The 24309-nt window shown below is 57.0% G+C and overlaps 2 protein-coding genes, 1 long non-coding RNA gene and 1 pseudogene across 3 annotated transcripts in view; 2 read left to right on the top strand and 2 right to left on the bottom strand.

Moving 5' to 3' along the window:
- Positions 1–331: 331 nt before the first annotated feature.
- LOC141977291 (free fatty acid receptor 2-like) lies at positions 332–1349 on the top strand (annotated as a pseudogene).
- A 5856-nt stretch (positions 1350–7205) lies between these two features.
- Positions 7206–24309, top strand: part of LOC141977115 (uncharacterized) — a 33208-nt gene continuing 16104 nt past the window's right edge. The window contains exon 1 of the long non-coding RNA XR_012636173.1: positions 7206–7271. This is a non-coding gene — a long non-coding RNA (uncharacterized LOC141977115). The remainder of the gene's footprint in view (positions 7272–24309) is intronic.
- Positions 12434–13462, bottom strand: LOC141977113 (free fatty acid receptor 2-like). Its single transcript, XM_074938431.1, has one exon. It carries the CDS (start codon positions 13460–13462, stop codon positions 12434–12436), a length of 1029 nt encoding a protein of 342 aa, XP_074794532.1.
- LOC141977468 (free fatty acid receptor 3-like) lies at positions 20278–22311 on the bottom strand. The gene is made up of 3 exons (XM_074938988.1): positions 21361–22311; positions 20827–20922; positions 20278–20412 (listed from the first exon to the last, which is right to left on the bottom strand). Exons 1-3 carry the CDS (start codon positions 22309–22311, stop codon positions 20278–20280), a joined length of 1182 nt encoding a protein of 393 aa, XP_074795089.1.

The raw sequence follows: 24309 nt of genomic DNA, 5'->3' as shown, positions 1-24309 counted from the left end.
CCCCCTTGGGCAGAGGTCACCACCCTTATAGGAAGGACTCTCAAACTTATCACATATTTCACTGACAACCATCCAGCAAAATCCTATAATTTCATACACACTAAAGATACACATATTTGGTCAGAACAACGGGTTTCAGCAGATCATGACTTCTAATATGAGATCTTACATGGCATGCTTTGTAAGACACATAGCAATCATATGACATGGGTGAATATGGGGTTCCAGGGTGTTGCTTTGGGATACAGAGTGCCATAGAGGGGAGCGGGATCTAGTGGGTTGGAGAGGGAGGGGGCTGGCTACCAGGACTCCTGGGTTCCTTCAGCAACTGATGAGCCCATTCTCCTCTGTAGGAGCTGAGAAGATGAGTTTGAGCATTTCCATCCCGCTGGTTCTCACTGTCTACATCTTCACCTTCCTGATCGGCCTCCCATCCAACCTTCTGGCCTTCTACACCTTCCTGGTGAAGGTCCGCCAGAAACCCACCCCCGTCGACATCCTTCTCCTCAACCTCACCGTCTCCAACATCTTCCTCCTCATCTTGCTCCCCTTCAAGATGGTGGAGGCTGCCTCAGGCCTGGAGTGGCCCTTGCCCGTTTTCCTCTGCCCACTCACCAACTACTTCTACTATAATAGCATCTACATCAGCTCCCTCTTCCTCATGGCCGTCGGCGTTGATCGTTACCTCGGGGTGGCCTTTCCCATCAAGTACAAGCTCCGACGTCGTCCAGCTTATGCTGTCGCCACCTCCGTGCTCTTCTGGGTGTTTGGCTGTGCCCACTGCAGATTTATCTACATTGTCCAGTACGAGGTCCTGAGCCCCAATGGGACCATGACCTCCAATAACGAGTCCCACTGTTACAAAGTTTTCTCCCCTATGCAGCTCCAAATCCTCCTCCCTGTCCGCCTGGAGTTCTTCATTGTCCTCTTCTGTCTCCCCTTCACCATCACCATCTTCTTCTACGTCAGCCTCGTCCGCATCCTGGTGGCCTTGCCCAACATCACAGGCCGGAGGAAGCAGGGGGCCGTGGGCCTGGCTCTGGCCACCTTGTTCAACTTCATAGTCTGCTTCACCCCCTACAACCTGTCCCATGTGGTGGGCTTTGTCCAGAATGAGAGCCCTTTCTGGAGGGTGTACGCTTTTCTCCTCAGCACCCTCAACGCCGCCTTGGACCCTTGTATTTCTCCTCCACTGCCGTCCAACGGGCCTTCGCCAAGTGCCTGGCCAGCCTGTGGCACAAACTCAGCGCCATCTTGGCCCGGTGCCATCTCCCCTGCTTGACTTGCTGTGGGGAAGGGGGCAGAGAGGTGAAGTGGCCAGTGGGATGGAGGCAGAGTTGACAACTTGATCCCCAGGATGAGACCAACCCTCTGCTTCCTCCGCAGAGCCTTCCTTGTCCCATGCTCCGCAGAAGCAAGAGATCCTGCACTTGAGTTGGGTGTGACGGGTTCCCCGCACCTGGAACTGAGGTACCACTGAGCCCTCTGACGCATCAACCTGGGCTCCTTCTCACACTGTGTTGCTGTGACAAGCTATCAAGCCCTCCAGCCTGCACTTTCACCCCCATACATACTGGGAGACAGTAGGAACACACCCACCTACAGTTACAATCAGCTCTCTGACCAGCCCCTGCATGGGAAAGCTACTCCCAGCTCCTCAGGCGCACACCCCCACTGGAGTGTAGACCCAAAAATTATACTGTTTTGCGCTGCACAGGGAACTGTACAGCATACGCTCATAAAATTTGTACCCTCCCACAATGTGGAGAGGAATATGCAACAGCCTCTTGCCCTGGAATTATGATTCCCACACGCTGGTTTAGATAAAGCAAAAACAAGTTTATTAACTACAAAAGATAGACTCTAAGTCATTATAAGGGATAGCAAACAGATCAAAGCAGATTTCCTAGCAAATACACAAAGAAACACAAACTAAGCTTAATATGAGTAGCAGACTCTCACCCTAAAAGATGACACAAGCAGGCTGCAGATTCTTAAGGGGCAAGCTGCACTCGCTTACAGCTTGGAATCCCCAGGGGTTTCCTTCACAGGCCATAAATCCCTTTAGCGTGGGTCCAGCACTTCCCCCCCTTCAGTCTTTGTTCCTCAGATGTTTTCAGGAGTCTTCGTGTGTGGGGAGTGAAGAACCCCAGATGATGTCAGTCCTCACCTTATATAGCTTTTGCATATGGTGAGAACCCTTTGTTCCCAAAGCTTGGTTCCCATGCCCGGTCAGTGGAAAAACACTGACATCCCAAAATGGAGTCTAGACACATGCGATCACATCCCATGTCTTTGTAGAGTCATAGCAGCCATTATTCAAAGGCTATTTGGAGCGTTCTCAGGAAGGCTTCCCAGGTGGGAGATAAGCTTCTCCTAAGGCCTGTTGTTTTTTCCTAATGACCCATTGCCCTTAATAGGCCCTTCCCCACCCACTATCTGCACTGAAAACATCTTGTCTAGTGGGCATTACCCAGGTGTAACTATATTTGAAATACAGATATATATTCAATATTCATAACTTCAGATGCAAAAATGATACATGCATACGAATAGGATTATCATATTCAGCAAATCATAACCCTTCCAATGACACCTCACATGACTTATCTTGCATAAAATACATTATAATTATGTCATAATTATAACATCGTAACATCACTGCAGAGAATACGGGGTGCAGTGTCACACCGGGGACGGCATCTTGTGTTCTTCCCTGCAACTCCCGAGAGGGCCGTAGGACTTCCATAGACACCATCATGCAGCAGGGCTTGCAGTTAGTGCCCAACTGCCAGAAGGCTTCGGCCTTCTTGAGCTTCAGCGTCGTTGGCCAAACTTGCACAGGGGTTTGGCCATCCTCAGGTTGGGGTCGCCATGGTATCAAGGGCCTTCCTTTGCTGCTGCTGGGCCATGAGCCGTACCAGGTTTGCAAAGGTGTCAATGGTGCCAGGCCCACACTCAGAAGGGTGCCCCCGCCCCCCACACCTGCTAGGCCCCGAGGCTCCACCGCCGCTTGGCCTCTTCTCCCAAAACCCCTGCTCGCTGTTCGCTCCTCTCCATCCCCTATGCCCCGTATGAGCAATGGGCAGGGCCTCAGGGGAAAGCGGCTGAGCAGGGGCGGGGCTTTGGGGCAGAACGAGGGGCGGGGCCATGGTCCGGGTGCCAGGGTCCACATTAGATTAATCTGGCTCTGGCCACCAGCGGTTGGCCAAACTCCCACCAGACTTCGGCCTACTTCAGCTTTGGAGTGGGTGGCCCAACTTCCTCAGGGATCCGGCCTCTCTCGGTGTCAGGGGCGCCATGGCGTCAAGGGCCTTCCCGTGCAGCTGCTGGCTCACAAGTGAAACGTAGACCTGTTTCAGCTGGAGGGTTCCCCTGGTGCCCTCCACCCACTCCGGGTCTTTCCTTCTCCACGGTTGGGCCCACCAGCAAGCCAGCTACTAGGGGCTGTAACTGCAAGTGGGGGTTGCTTGAGGGAGGGCAAACAGGCGGGGCTGAGCTTGTCCCATTTCAGGGGAACCATTTAGTGGCAGATGAACAAGGGCCAGGCTCCGTGAGGGGCCCGAGTTTGCCCTTGTGGAGCTATGGAGAGCTCCTCCTCCTTGGCCACTGGTATCCGTGCGTGCTGGCCTCTGTGGAAATGTGGTTACCGCCTCGGTGGGACTGGAACGCAGGGGGCTGCAGCCCAGCATGCTACTGCTTGAGCTAAAGGAGCAGTGCCATGTGTTGGCGGCAGCAGTAAGGCCGTTATCTGCCATGTGGACGGGAAGGATTTGGGCTCTGGACCTTCACGGTCAATGCGCGGCCCTCTATGCAGGCGGAAGAGCCGGTGCCGCTTGGTAGCAGTGGTGGGAACAGGCTGTTATTGAGCAGGATTTGAACGCAGGACTTCCAGCACCACAGTGAAGGGCTCACGTGATCTAAGAACGGAGTGCTCTTTGCAGCGGTAGTAGGGCTGTTATCCTCCAGGTTGCTGGGGAATGGGTGTTTAGCAAACACTGGTCTCTGCGGGTCTGTTCCAGGTCTGGACATAGAGCTGAGATCTCCCTCACGCAAGGTCCTGCACCTCCTCCCTTTGCTGGTGGATCTGGCGCCCCAGAGGGGCAGTGGCTTTATCTACATATTAAATAAAATTATTGATTTATTATCCAATTGAGATTGTTTTCTTATTATTCTTCAGGGCTGGAGTGGGGTCTATGGGTTAGAGTTGGTGGGGGCTGGGGGCCAGGACTCCTGGGTTCTCTCCGTGGGAGGGGACTATGGCTAGGAAGTAGGACACACACATATTGTCGCTGGCGACTTTTAATTAACTGCAGGGCGTGAATCTAGCACCACAGGTGAGCAAATAGCATCTCCGTGGCACCGATATTAACCAGGGGTTAATGGATAACTGGGCCGAGCAGGGCCTGGGGCAGCTGGGAGATCTCGCATGGGCAGCTGGAGGAACCACGGGCTTCCAGGCCAGGGGACCCTGCCACGGAGATGACACCCCCCTCCCTGGGCTTCCGCAGAGCAGGGGCCCATTCACACCGCTCCCTGTAAACACAAACTGTAAGTGTAACTTTAACAAAGCGGCTTTTGGCGGGACACTACTGAGAATATCCATTCAGGACAAATTGCTTAGAGCAGGGCAGTCACAGCCCAAGGCTGCGGGTCCTTTACTACGAAGGCACACCAAACCAGCCAAACAGAGAGGACTTCGGTTTCACCCCACTGGCTAACCAGAAGTCATACAAGCAATTCCCTCAGACACTCCAGTTTCCCAGCATCACCACCAGCGCCACTCCTTGACAAAGCCCTGGCTGGGATGATTTAATTGGGGATCGGTCCTGCTTTGAGCAGGGGGTTGGACTAGATACCTCCTGAGGTCCCTTCCAACCCTGGTATTCTATGATTCTATGATTCCTTATGGGGATGACTGGTTATGAAAACCAACACCCCAGTGAAAGAAGAAAGGTTCTCCCGATCCCAAACAAACAAGCTCCAGACCCAGGTCAATATACCAGTTAGAACTTACCCACAAATCACGCTGTTACCAGTCTTTTAGAATCTAAAATCTAAAGGTTTATTCATAAAAAGAAAGAAATATAGATGAGAGTTAAAATTGGTTAAATGGAATCAATGACATACAGTCATGGCAACGTTCTTGGTTCAGGCTTGTAACCATGATGGAATAAACTGCTGGCTTAAGTCAAGTCTCTGGAGAACACCCACAGCTGGGATGGGTCATTCAGTCCTTTGTTCAGAGCTTCAGTTTGTAGCAAAGTCCCTGCAGAGGTAAGAAGCAGGATTGAAGACCAGATGGAGGAGATGCAGCTGCCTTTTCTCGTCTCTTGCCATGCGGCCTGTGATCCCTTTGTTTCAAACACAAGCTGCCCAGCACTCGGCGTGGAAGCCTAAGGGCTTGGCTACACTTGCAGATGTAGAGCCCTGGGCGTTCAACCAGCCTTCAGAGACTGCAGCAGGGAAACCGCTGCCGAGTGTTTACACTGTCAGCTGCAAGCGCACTGGCGTGGCCACATTAGCAGCTCTTGAAACGCCACAGAGAGCAGTGCCTTGTGGGAGCTGTCCCCGTGTGCAAGGGGCTGCAGCGTGCTTTTCAAATGGGGGCGGATGCGGGGTGGAGTGTGACAGGGAGTGTGTTGTGTGTATGTGGGGGGAGAGACAGTGTGTTTTGGGGGGCAGAGAGTGTGTCAGCATGCTGTCTTGTAAGTTCAGACAGCAGCAGACCCGCCCTTCCCCCCCACACACACACACACACACTCACAGCAGCAGCATTCCACAACCATGGGTTGCTTTGTCCCGGGGCAGATAAGCAGCCGGCTGTCAGAAACGGCACGTTGAAAGGGGATATCCCCATGCCTGCAGCTGAGTTCAAAACCATGGCAGGAGCGGCCACTTGACGTCAGGGGATTGTGGGACGTTTCCGGAGGCCGATCACAGCGCAGTAATGCACCATGTCGTCCACACAGACACCCGGGCGCGCCAGCGTTATGCTTCTCGTGGAGGTGGAGTACCAGGAGCGCTCCAGCTGCAGAGTCCAGGTGCTCTAAGTGCCTTGCCAATGTGGACATCTTCGGAGTTAAGGCGCCCGGGGCTGATTTAATGCGGGCTAACTTGCAAGTGTCGAGTTGCAAGTTGCAAGTGAGGCGTTCTCTCCATAGGCATGTCCTGCATGCCTTGCTGAGTCATAAGGCATATTTGCCTACTCTCAATGGGTCAGTTGTACAGCTGATGGTGGTTAATGGGCCATCAAGCAGGCTAGGCAGAGCTGGTGCCAAACTGTCTGGGGTGCCACCCAGAAGCATAGCCCGAGTTTGAAATACAGACATACATACATACCTATAACTCATAATACAAACATATAAATGAGATGATCCTATCTGGCAAACAACATTTTTGCAGATATCTTGCATGGCATATCTATCTGGCTGATTACCTCGTGCGCATTACCCCGGGAGCCAAATTTGGAAAGAGGTATAGAGCCAATACTTATAACTTTAAATACGAAAAGGATATGTGCATACAGATAGCATAATCATAACCAGCAAATCATAACCTTTTCATAGACGCCTCACTGGACCGCCTTCGTACAAGACTGGGTGCCACGAAAAGACCTTGGTTGCAACAATGATCTATACGGTCACCGTTCATGTCAATAACCTCAGGGTAACCCACACACCTCCTGGGCCTGGTGTTCTGTCCTGGCTAGTGGCTCCGAGAGCGCTTAGAGAGAGAGAAAATAAGTCTGCTCTACAGTCACTACAGTTGGCTTTCAGCTCCTGCTGTAGAGGCTCATGCGCTAATACTCCAGAGTTCCCCGGTTCGATCCTGCCCACCGAGGTCTGTCGGCATTGCGTAAGCACACTGTAAGCAGTGGCAGAGCTGGGGGAGAGCCCAGGCCTTGCCTAGCAGGGGGCTGCGGCAGGGCCGTCCTTAGGCATACGCAGAATATGCAGCTGCTTCGTAGGGCACCACGTAATTCGGGGCACCAGACTTCATGGTGCCCTAGGCAGCTGTATGCAGCGCTGGCTCCAGCGGCCAGCCCCTTCCCCCAAGCCCCCGCCCCACCTCTTCCCTGCCCTGGTCCACCTCTTCCCCCAAGCCCCCTCCCCCGAGCGACGCGGCATTCGCGGGGGTACTGGAGCCGGCAGAAGGGATCGGGCCCGCGTCTGCACTCGCCGGCGGCAGGAAGCGGAGCAACCCGGTCCCAGCCGGCTCCGCTCCGCCAGCTCCCAGCCGCGTTGCTCCGCTTCCCGCCGCCGCCTCTGGTGAGTGCCCTGGGAAGGGGGGGGGGGGCGCGATCCCTTCCTCCAAGCCCCCTCCCCCAAGTGACAGAGCCGGGGGAGCGGGCTGGGGCCGGGTCGCTCTGCTTCCCGCTGCCACCGGTGAGTGCGGGGGCTGGTGGCCCGACTCCTGCTGCCGGCGCCGGGTCCCCCGCGCTGCCCTGGGCCTCCCTGCCCTGCTGCTACCCCCCCCCCCCCAGCTCCTGCCCCCGCTGCCCTGCAACCCTTAAGCGCAGCCCCCCCCCACCTCCCCAGCAGAGCGGCCGCTCCGGGTGCAGGGGCTCGGGCTGCATAGGGCACCGCCCCAGGTGGGGACGGCCCTGGGCTGCGGGTCGGGAGTGAGGGGCACCGGCTGAATGCGTGCGGGGGAGCCCCAGGCTGGGAGAACAGGGGGGGCTGCAAGCGGCATTGGGCTTGTTTTTGTTGACGTTGCTTTCACTTTGGGAGCCTTGCGGGTTTGTTTGCTTTGGAGGTGGCCGATTTGGCCTGGAAGGCCGGCTAGGCTGGGCTGGGCTGCCCTCCCTCCAAGGTCTCCAGGCTCCGCTTCCACCCTGTGCGGGGTCGGGGCCCCGGGCGGTGCGGGGGGGGGGGGGGGAGTCCCAGCCCAGGTAAGTGTTTCGGGGGGAGGCGGCGAAACCCGACCAGCCAGGGGGTGGCCCAGCCCTGCGACCTGCTGGGGCTTTGCCCAGAGAGGGGTCAGCAGAGGAGGGGGCCAGCGGGTAGGGTTGCCAGATTTTGGACCAGAACGCGGGGTCAAAAAGGGACCCTGGTGGCTCCGGTCAGGACCGCGGAGGCAGCGGGGCTAAGGCAGGGGCGGTCAGTGCCGGTTCTCACACCCTGAGGCTGCTCTCCCAGGTCCTCCCCCTCACTTCGGTTTGCTCAAAGCCCAGAGGAAGTGGCAGCGTCTCTGAGACAAAACTACCCCGGCCGAGGCCCAGCCAGCGGCCCTTGACGCGGGGGAAACAGCTGCTCTGGCGCCCTGCGCTGCTCGGAAATGGAGGAGGGGCATTTTCAGGGGTCTTCAACCCCCATCCCCCAAGTGGGGGATCAAACGTGAGGCGCAGCCGGGGCTTTTCACTCTGGACTGCGCCGTGCCCAGCCTGTGGCGATGCACACAGCCCGACAGCTGCTGCACAAGTGGGGAAACTGAGGCACAAGGGGTGTGAATTGGAGAACCTCATACACAAGTGGGCTCGGAGTTCTGGTCTTCTGCTGCTGTAACCACTCGACCCTACTCCCCACTCAGAGCCAGGGATACAACCCAGGAGTCCTGGCTCCCAGCCCCCGCCCCCTAACCAATTAGAGGCATCCTGTCTGAGCTCGGGGGGGGGGTACGGGTGGGGTTGTACCAAGACCTGTAATAACAGAACCCTGCCCAGTGGGGTGGGTAACAGGTGCCCTGCGTTTATCTGCCTCCCCTATGTAAATGTGACGCCCTGTGCACCTCACCATGCGCGGCAAACCCATCCGGCAGCTATTTCTTCTGCCTTTTGGCAGGGGCTCGGGGGGCGGGGCCTCGGGAAAGGGGCGGGGCAAGGGTGTTCAGTTTTGTGCAAGTAGAAAGTCGGCAACCCTGCTGGCAGAGTGAGGTGCTGAGTGCGAGTCCCGGCGCCCCAGACCCAGAGCGGGGGGCCGCTGCAGACACCTCCCCCGTGGTGAGCTCTGTCAGCAGTGGGATCCTGCAGTGCTGGCAGGGAAATAGTGCGGGGAAGCCCCCCTCCCCCTCCAGCTCCTTGCAGTGTGGGAGGGGACAAAAGCTGCATGAAAGCCCCACTCCCCTCCCCCAAGCTCCTTGTGGTGGGGTTGGGGGCAAATTCATGAACTTTCTGCCCCCCCCCCCGACACGGCCTATAATGCAAGTACACCCACATTTCTTATTGTAGTAGTTTTACTGGGTCACTGGATGTTGTAGGCAGCTAATCAAACAACTAATCAAACAAAATTAGAGAATTTGTACAACCCCCCTCCCCCCCCCGCCCCTCCCCCTCCCTCTGAAACGGGCTGGACTCGGCTTGAAAGGCAGTGCCGCGTTTTCTTCTTGTGAGGCTCGCCAACACTCCCCCCACTCCGCCCCCCCGGAAGCACAGCGCCCCCTAGCGGCACCCTGGGACATCGGGGCCAGCCCTGACGGCCAGGGGAGAGCCCCCACCCCACCCCCTGCAGCACAGCGCCCCCTGGCGCCGCCCTGGCGTCTGCAGTGAGGTCACCCCACTGAGAGCGCACACGCTGTCCCATACTGCTCTTGTGAGCACTCAGCGGGTTTGTTTATCTGCTAACAGCTGCTCTGGGGAGCTCGCTGTGCAATGAGGTTTGGTGGGTCTCAGCCCCATTCGGAGCAGGAGCCGACCTGCGCCCAGCTTCGCCCCCTCCCCCCGAGGAGTTGGACAGTGACTGCCATGTAAGATATCTCACGGTGACTGAGCCCAGGAGAGGAGGCTGCATGTGTGATACGGGGGGCTGTGTGTGGGTGGTAGGCTGGCCAGGCGTCTGGTTTTTGACCAGAACGCCCAGTCGAAAAGGGATCCTGGCGGCTCCGGTCAGCACCACTCACCGCGCCGCTAAAAGTCCAGTTGGCCGCAGCACCAGCAGGGCAGGCATGCTCCGTGCCTGGCTCCACACGGCTTCCGGGAAGTGGCTGGCATGTCCCTCCAGCTCCTAGGTGGAGGGGCAGCTGGGGGGTCTCCACGCACTGCACCCACCCTGAGTGTTGGCTCCACAGCTCCCATTGGATGGGAACTGAGGCCAATGGGAGCTGCAGCTGAGGCAGCGTGCGGAGCCCCCTTGGCCGCCCCTCCACCTAGGAGCCGGACGGACATGCTGGCTGCTTACCAGAAGCCACGCGGACTTCCTCTGTCCCCGGGAAATGCCGGGGCTGCCTGAGGTCACCGCCGCCTGGTGCCTGCACCCCGAACCCTCTCCCATGCCCCAACCCCCAGCCCTGAGCCCCCTCCCACACTCCAAACCCCCAGCCCGGTGAAAATAAGCGAGTGAGTGAAGGTGGGGGGGATGGAGTGATTGGGGGCAGGGCAGGGCACCAAGCAGGGGTGTTCAGTTTTCTGCAGTTAGACATATGGCAACCCTAGTGGGTGGGCTCCTGCTCTGGGGAAGCCCCGGGGGTGGGGGGCGTCAGGCCGGTGGCAGGGTCCCATGGCCTGGGACCTGGTGGTTCCTTGTGAAATCCCCTGGCTGCCCCAGGCTCCTCCCAGCCCAGTTATCCATTAACCCCTTTTAATATCAGCACTACAGAGACACTATTTGCTCACCTGCTGTGCCAGATTCACGCCCTGCAGTTAATTAAAAGTTGCCAGAGACAATATGTGTGAGGCCCACTTCCTAGCCCTGGTCCCTTCCCATGGATAGAATCCAGGAGTCCTACCCGCAAACCTCCCTCCCCTGACTCTAACCAATAGACCCCACTCCCCTTCCAGAACTGGGGATAGAATTCAGAAGTCCTGGCTCCCAGCCAGCCCCCGGACACTAACCCACTAGACCTCACCCCAGACCTGAAGAATAAGAAGAAAATAATCTCAATTGGATAATAAATCAATAATTTTATTTAATACATAGATAAAGCCACTGCTCCTGGGGGGCGCCAGATCCACCAGCAAATGGAGGAGGTGCAGGACCTTGCGAGAGGGAGATCTCAGTTCTACGTCCGGACCTGGAACAGACCCACAGGGACCAGTGTCCATTGTACATGTGCCTGCTAAATGCCCATCCCCCACCAACCGGGAGGATAACAGCCCTACTACCGCTGCAAAAGGCACTCTGCCTTTAGATCACGTGAGCCCTTCACTGTGGTGTTGGAAGTCCTGCATTCAAATCCTAGTGAATAACAGCCTGTTCCCACCGCTGCTACCAAGCGGCGCTGGCCCTTCCGCTTGCGCTGTGCATTGATGGTGGAGGTCCAGAGTCCAAATCCTTCCCGTCCACATGGCAGATAACGGCCTTACTACTGCCGCCAGCACATGGCACTGCTCCTTTAGCTCAAGCAGTAGCATGCTGGGTTGCAGCCCCCTGCGTTCCAGTCCCACCGAGGCGGTAACCACATTTCCACAGAGGCCAACACGCACGGATGCCAGTGGCCAAGGAGGAGGAGCTCTCCATAGCTCCACAAGGGCAAACTCGGGCCCCACGGGCCCCTCACGGAGCCTGGCCCTTGTTCATCTGCCACTAAATGGTTCCCCTGAAACGGGACAAGCTCAGCCCCACCTGTTTGCCCTCCCTCAAGCAACCCCCACTTGCAGTTGCAGCCCCTAGTAGCTTCTTTGCCCGTGGGCCCAACCATGGAGAAGGAAAGACCCAGAGTGGGTGGAGGGCGATGAAATAGGCCTATGTTCAGCCAACCTCTCATATGCCAGCAGCAGCAAAGGAAGGCCCTTGACGCCATGGCGACCCTGACACTGAGAGAGGCCAGACCCTTGAGGAACTTGGGCCACCCACTCCGAAACTGAGGGAGTCCAGTGGGAGTTTGGCCAACCGCTCATGGCCAGGGCCGGATTAATCTTTTGTGGGCCCTGGTGTCCGGACCATGGCCCCACCTCTTGCTCTGCCCCAAGGCCTCGACCCTGCTCAGCCTCTTCTCTCTTGAGGTCTTGGTCCCACTTGGCCTCTTCCCCCCGAGTCCCTGCCCACCACTCACATGGGGCGTAAGGGGAGGAGAGGACTGAATGGGGGGCAGCTGGGGAGGGGGTGGAGAGGAGCGAACAGCGAGCGGAGGATCGGGAGGAAGAGGCTGAATGAGGGTGGCGCCTCAGGGTGCAGCGGGGGGGTGGGGCCACAGTCCCGGCACCATGGCCCCTTCTAAGTGTGGGCCTGCTCCCGTTGGCGCCATTGAAAACCCACTACTGCTCGTGGCCCGGCAGCGGCAAAGGAAGGACCTTGACCCCAACCTGAGGTGGGCCAAACCCTTGTGAAAGTTTGGCCAACCACACTGAAGCTCAAGTAGGCCAAAGCCTTGTGGAAGTTGGGCACTAACTCCAAGCCCTGCCGCACGCTGCTGTCTAAGGAAGGACGGCCCTCTCGGGAGGTGCAGGGAAGGACAGAAGATGCAGTCCCTGGCTCAAGTGCAGGATCTCTTGCTCTTGCGGAGCATGGGACAAGGAAGGTTCTGCGGAGGAAACAGAGAGTCGGTATCATCCTGGGGGTCAGGTTGTCAACTCCTCAGCGTCCATCCCACTTGTTGCCTCCACCTCTCTGCCTCCTTCTGCACAGCAAGTCAAGCAGGGAAGATGGCACCAGGCCAAGATGGCCCTGAGTTTGTGCCACAGGGCAGCCAGGTACTTGGCGAAGGCTCGTTGGGCGGCAGTGGAGGAGAAGTAGAAGATGGCAGGGTCCAAGGCGGCATTGAGGGTGCTGAGGAGAAGAGCGTACACCCTCCATTTGGGGCTCTCGTTCTGAACAAAGCCCACTACATGGGACAGGTTGTAGGGGGCAAAGCAGACTATGAAGTTGAACAAGGTGACCAGAGCCAGGCCCACGGCCCGCTGCTTCCTCCAGGCTGTGATGTTGGGCAAGGCCAGCAGGATGCGGACGAGGTTGACGTAGCAGAAGATGGTGATGGTGAAGGGAAGACAGAAGAGGACAATGAAGAACTCCAGGCGGACAGGGAGGAGGATCTGGAGCTGCACAGGGGAGAAAACTTCGTAGCAGTTGGACTCGTTATTGGCAGTCACGGTCCCATTGGGGCTCAGGATCTCGTATTGGACAATGTACACGATGCTGCAGTGGGCACAGCCCAACACCCAGAAGACCACGGAGGCGGCGACAGCATAAGCTGGATGACGTCGGAGCTTGTACTTGATGGGAAAGGCCACCCCGAGGTAGCGATCAACACTGACGGCCATGAGGAAGAGGGAGCTGATGTAGATGCTATTATAGTAGAAGTAGTTGGTGAGTGGGCAGAGGAAAACGGGCAAGGGCCACTCCAGGCCTGAGGCAGCCTCCACCATCTTGAAGGGGAGGAAGATGAGGAGGAAGATGTCGGAGACGGTGAGGTTGAGGAGAAGGATGTCGACGGGGGTGGGTTTCTGGCGGACCTTCACCAGGAAGGTGTAGAAGGCCAGGAGGTTGGACGGGACGCCGATCAGGAAGGTGAAGATGTAGACAGTGAGAACCAGCGGGATGTAAACATTTGAATGCATCTCCTTGGCTCCTTCAAAGGAGAACAGGCTCATCAGCTGCCGAAGGAACCCAAGAGTCCTGGTAGCCAGCCCCCTCCTCCTCCAACCCACTAGATCCCACTCCCCTCCCAGGACTGGGGATAGAACCCATGAGTCCCGGCTCCAGCCCCTCCTGCTCCAAACCACTAGATCCCACTCCCCTCTGTGGCACTCTGTACCCCAAAGCAACACCCTGGAACCCCATATTCACCCATGTCATATGATTGCTATGTGTCTTACAAAGCATGCCATGTAAGATCTCATATTAGAGGTCATGATCTGCTGAAACCCGTTGTTCTGTCCAAATATGTGTATCTTTAGTGTGTATGAAATTATAGGATTTTGCTGGATGGTTGTCAGTGAAATATGTGATAAGTTTGAGAGTCCTTCCTACAAGGGTGGTGACCTCTGCCCAAGGGGGCACTCACTGGCCATTCATCAACAGGGGAGTTGCATCAACAGGGGAGTTGCAATCAAGGGATTTAACAATTCAATGACAGTTGCACAAGCACCACACAATGCGGGATTTACTCGATCACTGTGTCTCAGCAAAGCCCATCAGGGCGGGGCTGGGTAAGTGTCTTCTAAGCACCTGGACTAAGGATATAAAACAGAGGCTGCATGGCTTGGCCTTTTCTCCCCCCCCTCACCTACGCTGCAAGCAACAAGGACGCTGAGAAGAGAGAGAACTTCAGCAGAGGAGACAAGGGAGAAACCTGTGTATTCTGAACTGTAACATCCATTGAGCGAAGAAAACGGCTAGATCTAAATACTGCCCGGTATCTTAGAGGTTTAAGATGTAGTTTTCGTGGTTCTTTTCTTTTCTTTGGTAACTATCTCTAACTTTTATACCTACCACTTCTAATCACTTAAACTCTATCTTTCTGTAGTTAATGCGTCTGTTTTATATGATACCGAAAACCAGTGAATTTTGCTTGAAGTGCCTGGAAATCGTAGCTCGTTCACAAAAGGCTTGTGCATGTCCTTTCCGCATTGAGGGAGGGGTGGACTGGGTAGTGAACGTACCCAGGCTTCTACCCAATGCAGGGCGGTGCAGCTCCGGGGTCCTAGGCTGGGGAGATTTGGCTGGAGCCTCTCTGGTTTTGCTTCCTGAGTGGCTGAGGGCAGCCTTTCATGTAACTCGGCTGGGTGTGTCCTTACCTGTGGATGGCTAAGTCCAGTATCTGCCAGACGTTTGTAGCTTGTCACAGCATCACAGCGTGAGTGGGAGCCCAGACTGGTGGGGCAGAGGACTCAGGGGTACCTGAGTTCCAGGTTGCACACCAGGGATCCTGTCACACCCTCCTATCCCTGGGGATTGAACCCAGGAGTCCTGGCTCCAGTCCCCCTGGTCCTAATCCACTCGATCCCACTTCCCTCCCTGAGCTGGGAGAGTACCAGGAGTCCTCGCTCCCAGACCCTCTGCTCTAACTCTTAGATGCTCCTCCCCTCCCAGTCGTGCAGAAAGAACCCAGGAGTCCTGGCTCCCACCCCTCCTTACCAGTAGCCATGCGAGCAAGCTCAGGGCTCCCGTTCCATAAGCTGACACTAGACATAAGGCTGGAATTTATGTAGCCAGCTGCCGTATTTATTTAGCTCAGTTTCCTGTTTAGCCAGTGGCAGGCGCAGCGGGGCCAGCCCCAGAGAGAGAACGGAGAGCCTGGGATGAATGAGATCCTGTGAGCAAACACACAGGGATGGGCTGCAGGTGGTGGGGCGAGTGAGCACCTTGGACAACAGGGAAGTGGTTGTTATTCAGAGGGAAATTTTCATATATATCATCAAGGATGGAAGGAAGTGTGGTCTAGTGGTTAGAGGGTGGGGGATTGGGAGCCAGAACTCCTGGGTTCAATCCATGATTCTAAGGGGGTGATTTTTGTGGTTAAAATAGGAAATAAGGAGTCAATGCACAGAACTCAGAAACACAACCCAGGATTCTTGATCTTTCAGCTGCACTAGACTCTACTCTTCTCCCAGGACTGGGGAGAGAATCCAGGAGTCCTGGCTCCCAGCCCCTGAGTGCTCTAACCACTAGCCCACACCTCCATCCTCGAGCTGGAAATAGAACCCAGGAATCCTGCCTCTCAGGCCCCCTGCTCTAACCAACTAGTTCCCACTCCCCTCCCAGATCTGGGGAGAGAACCCAGGAGTCCTGACTGTCAGTTCCCCCTGTTCTAATCACTAGACCCTTCTCCCCTCCCGGAGCAAGGGAGAGAACCCAGGAGTCCTGGCTCCCACCTTTAGCCACTGAGCCATTCCAGTGACTCTGAAGAGCAGCCCTCCAGCTTTCCCAGGGCCAGGGCATCCTGCGCCCGTGCTCCAGACAGGCTCTGGGCGCCACACGCCAAGCTGGAATGGGCCCCTCCTTCCCCGGGGTGCACATAGCTCTACCCCTGCCTCACAGTTGTGGGGATCGATCGTTAAATAGCCTCATTAAGCAGAAGTTAATAAGTCTCTCCTGTAAAGTAAACCATTGGCTGAGCCCAACCTGTCCCTTGCTCCCCTACCAATCATGGCGGGGGTTGGGGGGGGCGAGTGGGTTAGAGCAGGGGGCTGAGAACCAGGACTCCTGGGTTCTATCCCTGACTCTGGGAAGGAGAGTGGGGTCTAATGATCAGAGCAGAAGGGGGGGATCAAGGACTCCTGGGTTCTAGCCTTGGCTCTAGGAGCGAAGTGGGGTCTAGTGATCAGAGCAGGGGGCTGGGAGCCAGGGTTCCTGGGTTCTAGGAACAGGGCTGGGTGTATGTTCCGTTCCCAGAACCTTTGGTAATGGAGCTGCTGCTGGGGGCGGGGGGAAGGAATTGACCCCTCGAGTCTCTTTCTCCGAGTGGGGGAACCCATTCTGTGGGAGATGTAATGACCACGCCCCACATCCTCACTGGCAGTGCTGAGTGCCCCTTGTACGAGGACTGTTGTGTTCTCCTGTCTCGGGGTTCCCCTCTCCCTTTCCCCACCATGCCCTCACTTAGCTGAGCTAGACAAATTTCCATCTCCCCACTCCCTTCCCCTGGTCAGCTTCACTCTGCCCTGATCACCCAGCGATGGGCAAGCATCTTGAAAAAGTAGGTCACAAACCTTTACCCCCATTTTACAGGTGGAAGAACAGAGAGTCAGAGCAGGGAAAGGAGATGGCCATGCTGGGGAAAGGACCTAGGAATCCTGGCTCTCCCCAGCCCCCTGCTCTAACCATTAGACTGCACTCCCCCCAATCTGGGATAGAACCCAGGAGTCCTGACTCCCTGCCCCCACTGTTCTAACCACTACACCCCACTCCTCTCCCACGCTGGGCCTAGAATCCCGTGGTCAGCTGAGCCAGCAATCTTCCTTTTACTTTGTTGCTTGTTTGTTTTTTTAATTTTGCAAAAACAAAACTAAACTTTGCACAAAGGCCTGATACACACCCATGAGGGCTGGGAGCAGAACCCTGGAATCCTGACTCACACCCCCCCCGGCTTTAACCAGTAGATCCCACTCACCTCCCAGAGCTGGGAAAGGAATCCAGCAGTCCTTTCTCCGATCTCTCTACTCTAACCCAGTCTTCTTCCAGGGGTCCTGAATCCCAGCTACAACCCCTGCTCTAACCTCTAGACCCCACTCCCCTCCTTACAAGCCTTGAACTAGGCAGCTAGAGAGCCCATCCTCACCTCCTCTCCAGCAGGCAGTGCCCTGGGAGCCTGCAGAAGGGCTGGAACCCAGGTGTCCAGGCTGGGAGCCACCCCAGGCGATGTGTCAGGGACGAGCTGGTAGCTGGTCTCCTGCGTCCCGGCTGGGGAGTGAGTTTTCTGTAGCCCAAGCAGCTGGTTATGTTGTGTCTGTGTCTTCGCCCCAGGAAACCCCACTGGTCCCTTTCCTCAGAAATCCACACAGAAAGGATGAGAGATGCAACCAATATTTCCTCGTGGGAGGTGTGACTTGGCCTGGCCTTTAGAGGGTGTGGTGTTGTCTGTCCATCCCCCCCCCCCCGCCAGGCTACTGCATCCTGCTGTGGGCAGTGACTCCTGGGTTCTAGTCCTGGGAAGGGGAGTGGAATCTAGCAGTTAGAACAGGGCGGGCTAGGAGCCAGGACTCCTGGGTTGTATCCTCAGCTCAGGTAGGGGAGGGAGGTCTAATGGTTAGAGCTAGGGGGCTGGGAGCCAGGACTTCTGGGTTGTATCCTCAGCTCAGGTAGGGGAGGGAGGTCTAATGGTTAGAGCTAGGGAGCTGGGAGCCAGGACTTCTGGGTTGTATCCTCAGCTCAGGTAGGGGAGGGAGGTCTAATGGTTAGAGCTAGGGGGCTGGGAGCCAGGACTTCTGGGTTGTATCCTCAGCTCAGGTAGGGGAGGGAGGTCTAATGGTTAGAGCTAGGGGGCTGGGAGCCAGGACTTCTGGGTTGTCTCCCCTCTTCCGGGAGGGGCGTGGGGTCTAATTGTTCTACCACAGGGCACTGGAGGAGAAGCCGCGCTGGATTTATGGTTGTTCCTTTGATCTCCAGGGCTGTAGCAACTTTCAGAAGCGCGATATTAAATAAACAAGCAAATCCGAGTTCATATTTCTTTGCTCAGGCTCTGGGGCGCATAAAAACCCTGCATAGAGCACCGAGACACGCACAGGAGCCACAGCTGAGTGGGAGGGAATCCTGACAGACTGCTAAAGACAGAGACAATGGGGCCAGATCCCAGCTGGGGCCAATTGGCCACCGCTCCATTGGAGTCACTGGGGCCAGATCCCAGCTGGGGCCAATCGGCCATCGCTCCACCGGAGTCACTGGGGCCAGATCCCAGCTGGGGCCAATCGGCCATCGCTCCATTGGAGTCAATGGGGCCAGATCCCAGCTGGGGCCAATCGGCCATCGTTCCATTGGAGTCAATGGGGCCAGATCCCCACTGGTGAAAATCACTCCATTGAAGCTGTAGCCAGGATACCAGGGGAGATGGGTCCCCAGGTTGCTGGGGGAGGGGACACTGGCATTGATGAGCCAGTGCCATGAAAACAATGACACATCCCAAGGCTTTGCAAGCCACCCCAAGGCATCCTGCCCAAGGATGAATGAGCCCCAGGAATGCAGACCCTCCCCCCCCCAGGCCTCGTGCAGGGCTCTGGGTCCAGTGTCCTGTCCCTCCTCCTGGGTGTAGCCGCATCAGTTACGATTTGCATAGTTCTGATAGCATCCGTGCTGTGCAACAAAGGTGACGCCCCAGGCGTCCGTGCTACCTGGCGTGTGCCCAGACGGACGTTCATGTGGGAGTGCCACGGGCTGGCTCACCCGTCCTTCCAGAGGGGAGATGGGTTTCCGATGGGGGCGTTTATCACTGCAGGGTTTGCGCTTGGCATCTATGGACCCACCCTGTGCTCTTTTGCCAAGATAGCCCTTGGCCCAGGAGTCCTGGCTCCCAGCCCCCCTGCTCTCACCACTAGACCCTACTCCCCTCCCAGAGCTGGGGAGAGGACCCAGGAGTCCTGGCTCCCAGCCCCATCCCCCCCGCCCCACCCGCAGCTCCAACCAGTAGACCCCAAGCAGAGGAGCTGAATGCTGCCTTCCCCATGGTGGTAGGTTGCCCCATTAGCTGCCTATGAAACTTCCACAGATTTCCTCTAGGGGGCGCTGGGCCCAATCCGGCCCCATAGTGAGGACTGGCTGGCTTGGGGGAGTGGGACACGGGGAGGGGGAATCCTGAGGGATGGAGTGGGAAGCATTTAGCCAGCTGGTGCCAGAGGGAGGGGCTAGCCCTGAGAGCCCCCTCCTTTCCCCTTGCCTATCCCGACTCCCAGCCCCACCTGTTCTAACGCACTAGTCCTCCCTCTTCTCCTGGAGCTGGGGATAGAACCCAGGAGTCCTGGCTCTCAGCCCCTCCACTCCAACTCACTAGGCCCCACCCCCAGTAGAACCCAGCAGTCCTGACTCCTGGGCTCTCAGGTCTCACCCCACCTTCGCCATGACCCCGGGGAGCTGGGGTGGGCACCCAGCTCCTGGCTGTGACGGGAGGCAAGGCAGCCCCGCTGGGGGACATAGCGGGGGCTACACGCAAGGACCCCAATGCTGAGGTCACCATGGCCCCCCCTTCCCTTGCCCAGCTCTGAGAAACAGACACCCCCCTCCCCGCCTTAAAACACAGAGAACCAATTCCACCTCACGCAGGGCGGTGGCCCATCGGCACGGCCACAGGCGCCCCTAGTACCTCACGTTGGATGTCCGCCCGGTCAGGGTTATGTTCCACGAATGTTTTTTTTTATTATTGACACCTGGGTTTATTATTTCTTTATGAGCCGGCTGGGAAAAATCTCAGAACACTGCACAAAAGTCATAAAATTCCTCATGAGCAAAGGTCCCCGTTCGGTGAGGTTTCTCTCCACATCTCGGGAGGCAGATTGGCCATGTCGCCGGTGGGGCTGGACCTGGTCTCCCTTGTAAGGGTCCCCTCCCGTCCGCCCGAGAGAAGCCCAAAGACTCCAGTTGGACTAGACTAAACCCTGTGCCCCAGGGAGAGGAGGGGAGAGACCAAGACCAAGGCCCCTGGCCCCGTACTCTGCTCGTGTGTGGCCCTGAGCAGAGGGTGTCTCTGGGGCCACTCATAACGTTCCACGGGCCATGAGCAAAGCCCTCAGCTGTTGTGCTAAACACGGCCAAGCGGCTGTGACACGAGGCAGATATTGCTCAGCAGCTTCGAGACACCTCCACCTTCCCGGTACGCACCCCGCTGGCGTGCTGCAGCTAAACGAGGTGGACTCCTTTCTGCCGTCCAACTGTCAAGTGAGAGGTCCCATCAGCCGGGGGAGTACAGAAGCTGGTCTCCTGGAAGAACAGGAGAAGTCACACCACCCTTCCTGGTTGTGGTGGCCCTGGGTCCATTTGCTCATTGCAGGAAGCTGGGCTGAGTTTCTAAAGCTCCTGTGTCCAGCCCACCCCAGTACGGGTGAGCCGGCCATGGAGATAAGCCAGGTCTTGGAGCACCATGGAGAAACCCCATCTTGTTGATGAACTCCGAGGCCTGGCGTGGGGAGCAAAGAATAGGGAGATGGGTCCCATCAATGCCCCCATTTCGGAAGCCCTCAGCGTGCCCATCCACCAACAACCTCCTGAGCACCACCCTCCTAGTAGCAGCACGTGGCTCCATGACAACAGTCCGGTGATTCATCTACCAACCCCGAACGGCCAGGTCCTGACCAGCAGCAATTGTGGGTGACAAATTTCCAGATGGCGACAGCCGCGCGCTTCTCCGTGCTGAGGGGCGCTCTCATGAAGCTATTCCACCCCTGCAGCTCGGGGGTGAGCTCTGCGCAGATCTCCAGGGGCCTGGCCTGTCATCCAGAAGTACTACCACCCCACTGCTGCTCACCCCAGGATGGGTGGTCCTGTCCCACCAGTCGGCGCTGGTTGACTGAGCCCAGAAGTGGTGCCCTACCAAGCGAAGTCGCTCCCCGGAGTCCATGGACACAACCAGGTGCTTGATTTCCTCTCCTATCAGTATCGTTGTGGCTGTCTCCAGCGCCATCTGGCTCTGTGATGGGCAAGAAGCGTGCATCAGCCTCTATCACTGCCCGATAGCCAGCGGTGTGGAAGTGGGGCTGGCTTGCCAAAGCCAAGCCAGAGGACCCATCAGTCCCAGAATTCCAGGGGCTTCCCACAATGCGCGAAATCCCAGGATGCATAGAGGCAAGCGGCGGGAGGTTGCAGCAAGAGGCGCTTTCCTGGAAGGCTGTGTGGTTATTTGGTAAGCATGCAGCCTGCGGGGCAGTGTGGATGCAATGATTCAAAAGGGAAGCCAGTGTTCACGCATAGCTTTGGGAGAGTTATCCCTGATTAAAGTGGAAACACCAAATCTGAAATAACTTGCAAGCGTAGATAAACACTTATTCGGGAATATTCCTTCCCAGCCTTCAGTCCTAGACCTGGGGGAGGTAGAACTGTGGTCCCCACTCCATCCATTTCACTGCACCATCTGCGACTCCGCCATGGCCACGTTCTCCGGGGCCTCCGGCCAGACCCCAGGGCAGAGCCAGCCGAGCTGCAGCTTCTCCCAGGCAGCCTGCAGACACTCCAGGCAGATCTTCTGGAAAGACGAGGAGGAGAAGTAGAAGATGATGGGGTCGAAGCTGGCGTTGAAAGTGCTGAGGAGCAGGACGTAGACTCTCCATTCTGGGCTCTTATTCTCCACAAAGCCCACCACGTGGGAGATGTTGAAGGGGGTGAAGCAGACCAGGAAGTGGAGAAACGTGGCTGCCACCAGCCCGATGGCCCGGCGCTTCCTCCCGGGGCTCACCAGTGGCAGGGAGCGTATGATGGCGATGAATCTGGCATAGCAGAAGGCGGTGATTCCCAGCGGAAGGCAGAAGAGGACCAGGAATATCTCCAGGCGGACGGGCAGCAGGACAGCCAGCTGGTGGTCAGTGAAGGTGGCGTAGCAGCGGGTGAGGTTGCCCACTGTGTCGTTGCCCTTGGCCTGGTACTGGACCACGTAGATCACACTGCAGTGGGAGAAAGCAGCCACCCAGAACAAGGCCACGGCCGCCACGGCATAGGCCGGCCGGCGCCCTGCCTTGTAACGGAGGGGGAAGGCCATGCTGAGGTAGCGGTCAACGCTGACGCCTGTGAGCGAGAGGGTGGTCAGGTAGATGCTGCTGAAGAAGAGGAGGCCGGAGAGGGGGCAGAGGAAATCCGGCATCTTCCACTTCATCTCCCAGGAGGCCTCAGTGATGCGGATGGGCAGGAAGGCCAGCAGCACAAGGTCAGACACTGTCAGGTTGAGGAGCAGGACATCGGCGGGCAGCAGGCGCCGGCGGGCCTTCACCACGAAGGCGCAGAAGGCCAGCAGGTTGAGGGGCAGGCCTGTCACAAAGGTCACTGTGTAGACGGCCAGGGAGAGCTGGTAGCTGCCAATGGGAGGCATGGTGGGAAGAAGGGAGTGGCAGGGGCTGGGTTGACAATAGCAACCAGGGATCCACTAGGCTTTGGGATAGGAATGGAGATGGGTTGCCAATAGCAACGGGGGACCCACTAAGCCTTGGGATGGGGATGGAGGTGGGTTGGGGTCGCCAATAGCTACAGGGGACCCACTAAGTCTTGGGATGGGGATGGAGGTGGGTTGGGGTCGCCAATAGCAACGGGGGACACACTGGGCCTTGGGACGGGGATGGAGATGGATATGGGTTGCCAACAGCAACAGGGGACACACTAGGCCTTGGGATGGGGATGGAGATGGATCTGGGTTGCAATAGCAACGGGGGACACACTACTCATTGGGCTGGGGCTGGAGGTAGGGCTGGAGCCAGGGCCAGGTTGCCAGTAGCCACCAGGGACCTAGTAGGCCTTGGGGTAGGGCTGGAGGCAGGGTCCCAGCAAGGCTCATTAACTGCAGAGAGAGGAGAGACAGGTGGGATTAGTGAGCCCCCTTCGAGATCAGTCCTTAGACAAACACCCTAGAGCCGGAGGGGCAGCTCTTTCTGTCTGTGCAGCTCCTGGTGCAGCGGGGTCCTGGGGCACCTGGGTGATACAATAATGCATCTAAATAGCACTAGTAACGTACAGCGCCTGGCACCCTCGGGTCCTGGGTCAGAACTGGGGCTCCTAGGTGATAGTGAAACACACCTAATAAATAGCAATAATGAAGTACAGCGCCTGGCACATGGGGGTCCTGGGCCAGGGCTGGGGTGCCTGGGTGCTAACGTAATGCACCTAATAAATAGCACTAATATAACATACAGCGCCTAGCGCAATAGGGTCCTGTGCCATGCCTGGCGGCCCCTCAATCCTACCACAGTACAGATAAGAATATTATTTCTCTTTCCATTCCATGGGAAACTTTCGAAAGCACTGACCCCGCCCCCCTTACACTCGAAACTTTGTTTTCTGAGTGATCATGTTGAAAGTTTTTTCCAAGAATTTGGGGGCAAAAAACTCCAAACTGTCCCCACACTTTGTCTCAGTCTCTGCCCCCTCCCCTTTTTTTTTATTCCCCCACCTCAAAAAAGAGGGTGGGAAAATGAAAACAGTGAGTGAAAGTGGGGAAATAAAAAAACTTTCACTCCCCCCCGCCCTTTATCTCACTGGGAAAAAAATCGCAGATTTGTAGATTCCAAGACGTGAAGGGACCATTACGGTCATCCAGTCCCACTCTGAGCAGCGCCCAATCCGGGACCCCACGCTGGGGGTCCGGCCATTGGTCACGGATCACTCCCTCTCTGAGGCAGCAAGCCCCTGGGCCCAGCACCCACGGTGCCTCATCCGGTCTTGACCCCGCCTTCCATCTCTGCTCCAGCACTCTATGATATTTACATCGTTCCCGGCCTGAAGCGAAACTTAGTGTTCCCCAAGAACTGCTATAAATCCTCCCGGCCCACAGCTTGACATCTCTTCCCACCGCGGTAACGCCAAGTGTTTCACCCTCCTACGTCTGGCTTCTAGGGGGCTCTGGTAACTCAGGATCCTGGGGGTCTATCCCCAGCTCTCTGAGGGGAATGGAGTCTAGTGGTTAGAGCAGGGGAGGCTGGGAGCCAGGACTCCTGGGTTCTCTCCCCAGCTGTTGGAGGGGAGTGGTGTCCAGTGGCTAGAGTGGTGGGGTGGGGGCTGAGAGCCTGGGTTCTCTCCCCAGCTCTGGAAGGGGAGGGAGTCTAGTGGTTAGAGCGAGGAGACTGGGAACCAGGACTCCTGGGTTCTCTCCATAGCTCTGGGAGAGGAGTGGGGTTTAGTGGTTAAAGCAGAGGGCCTGGGAGCCTGGACTCCTGGGTTCTCTCCCCAGCTCTGGGAGGGGAGGGAGGTCTAGTGCTTAGAGCAGGGGTGGCCAACCTGAGCCTGAGAAGGAGCCAGAATTTACCAATGTACATTGCCAAAGAGCCACAGTAATACGTCAGCAGCCCCCCATCAGCTCCAGCCCGCAGCGCCTCCTGCC

Source organism: Natator depressus, chromosome 24 (assembly GCF_965152275.1).
Source record: "Natator depressus isolate rNatDep1 chromosome 24, rNatDep2.hap1, whole genome shotgun sequence".
Classification (NCBI taxonomy): Eukaryota; Metazoa; Chordata; order Testudines; family Cheloniidae; genus Natator; species Natator depressus.
The sequence above is the reverse complement of the archived record's forward strand: the minus strand, read 5'-3'. Positions and strand labels throughout refer to the sequence as shown.

What these genes read in the sequence shown, in the direction of transcription:
- LOC141977113 (XM_074938431.1), bottom strand. Translation starts at nt 13,462, where the DNA reads ATGAGCCTGTTCTCCTTTGAAGGAGCCAAGGAGATGCATTCAAATGTT.
- LOC141977468 (XM_074938988.1), bottom strand. Translation starts at nt 22,311, where the DNA reads ATGCCTCCCATTGGCAGCTACCAGCTCTCCCTGGCCGTCTACACAGTG. An exon ending in CCATGGCGGAGTCGCAGATG is followed by an intron (nt 20,923 to 21,360) that starts GTGCAGTGAAAT and finishes TGCCCATCACAG; the next exon opens with AGCCAGATGGCGCTGGAGAC. An exon ending in CCGGGGAGCGACTTCGCTTG is followed by an intron (nt 20,413 to 20,826) that starts GTAGGGCACCAC and finishes TCCCCACGCCAG; the next exon opens with GCCTCGGAGTTCATCAACAA.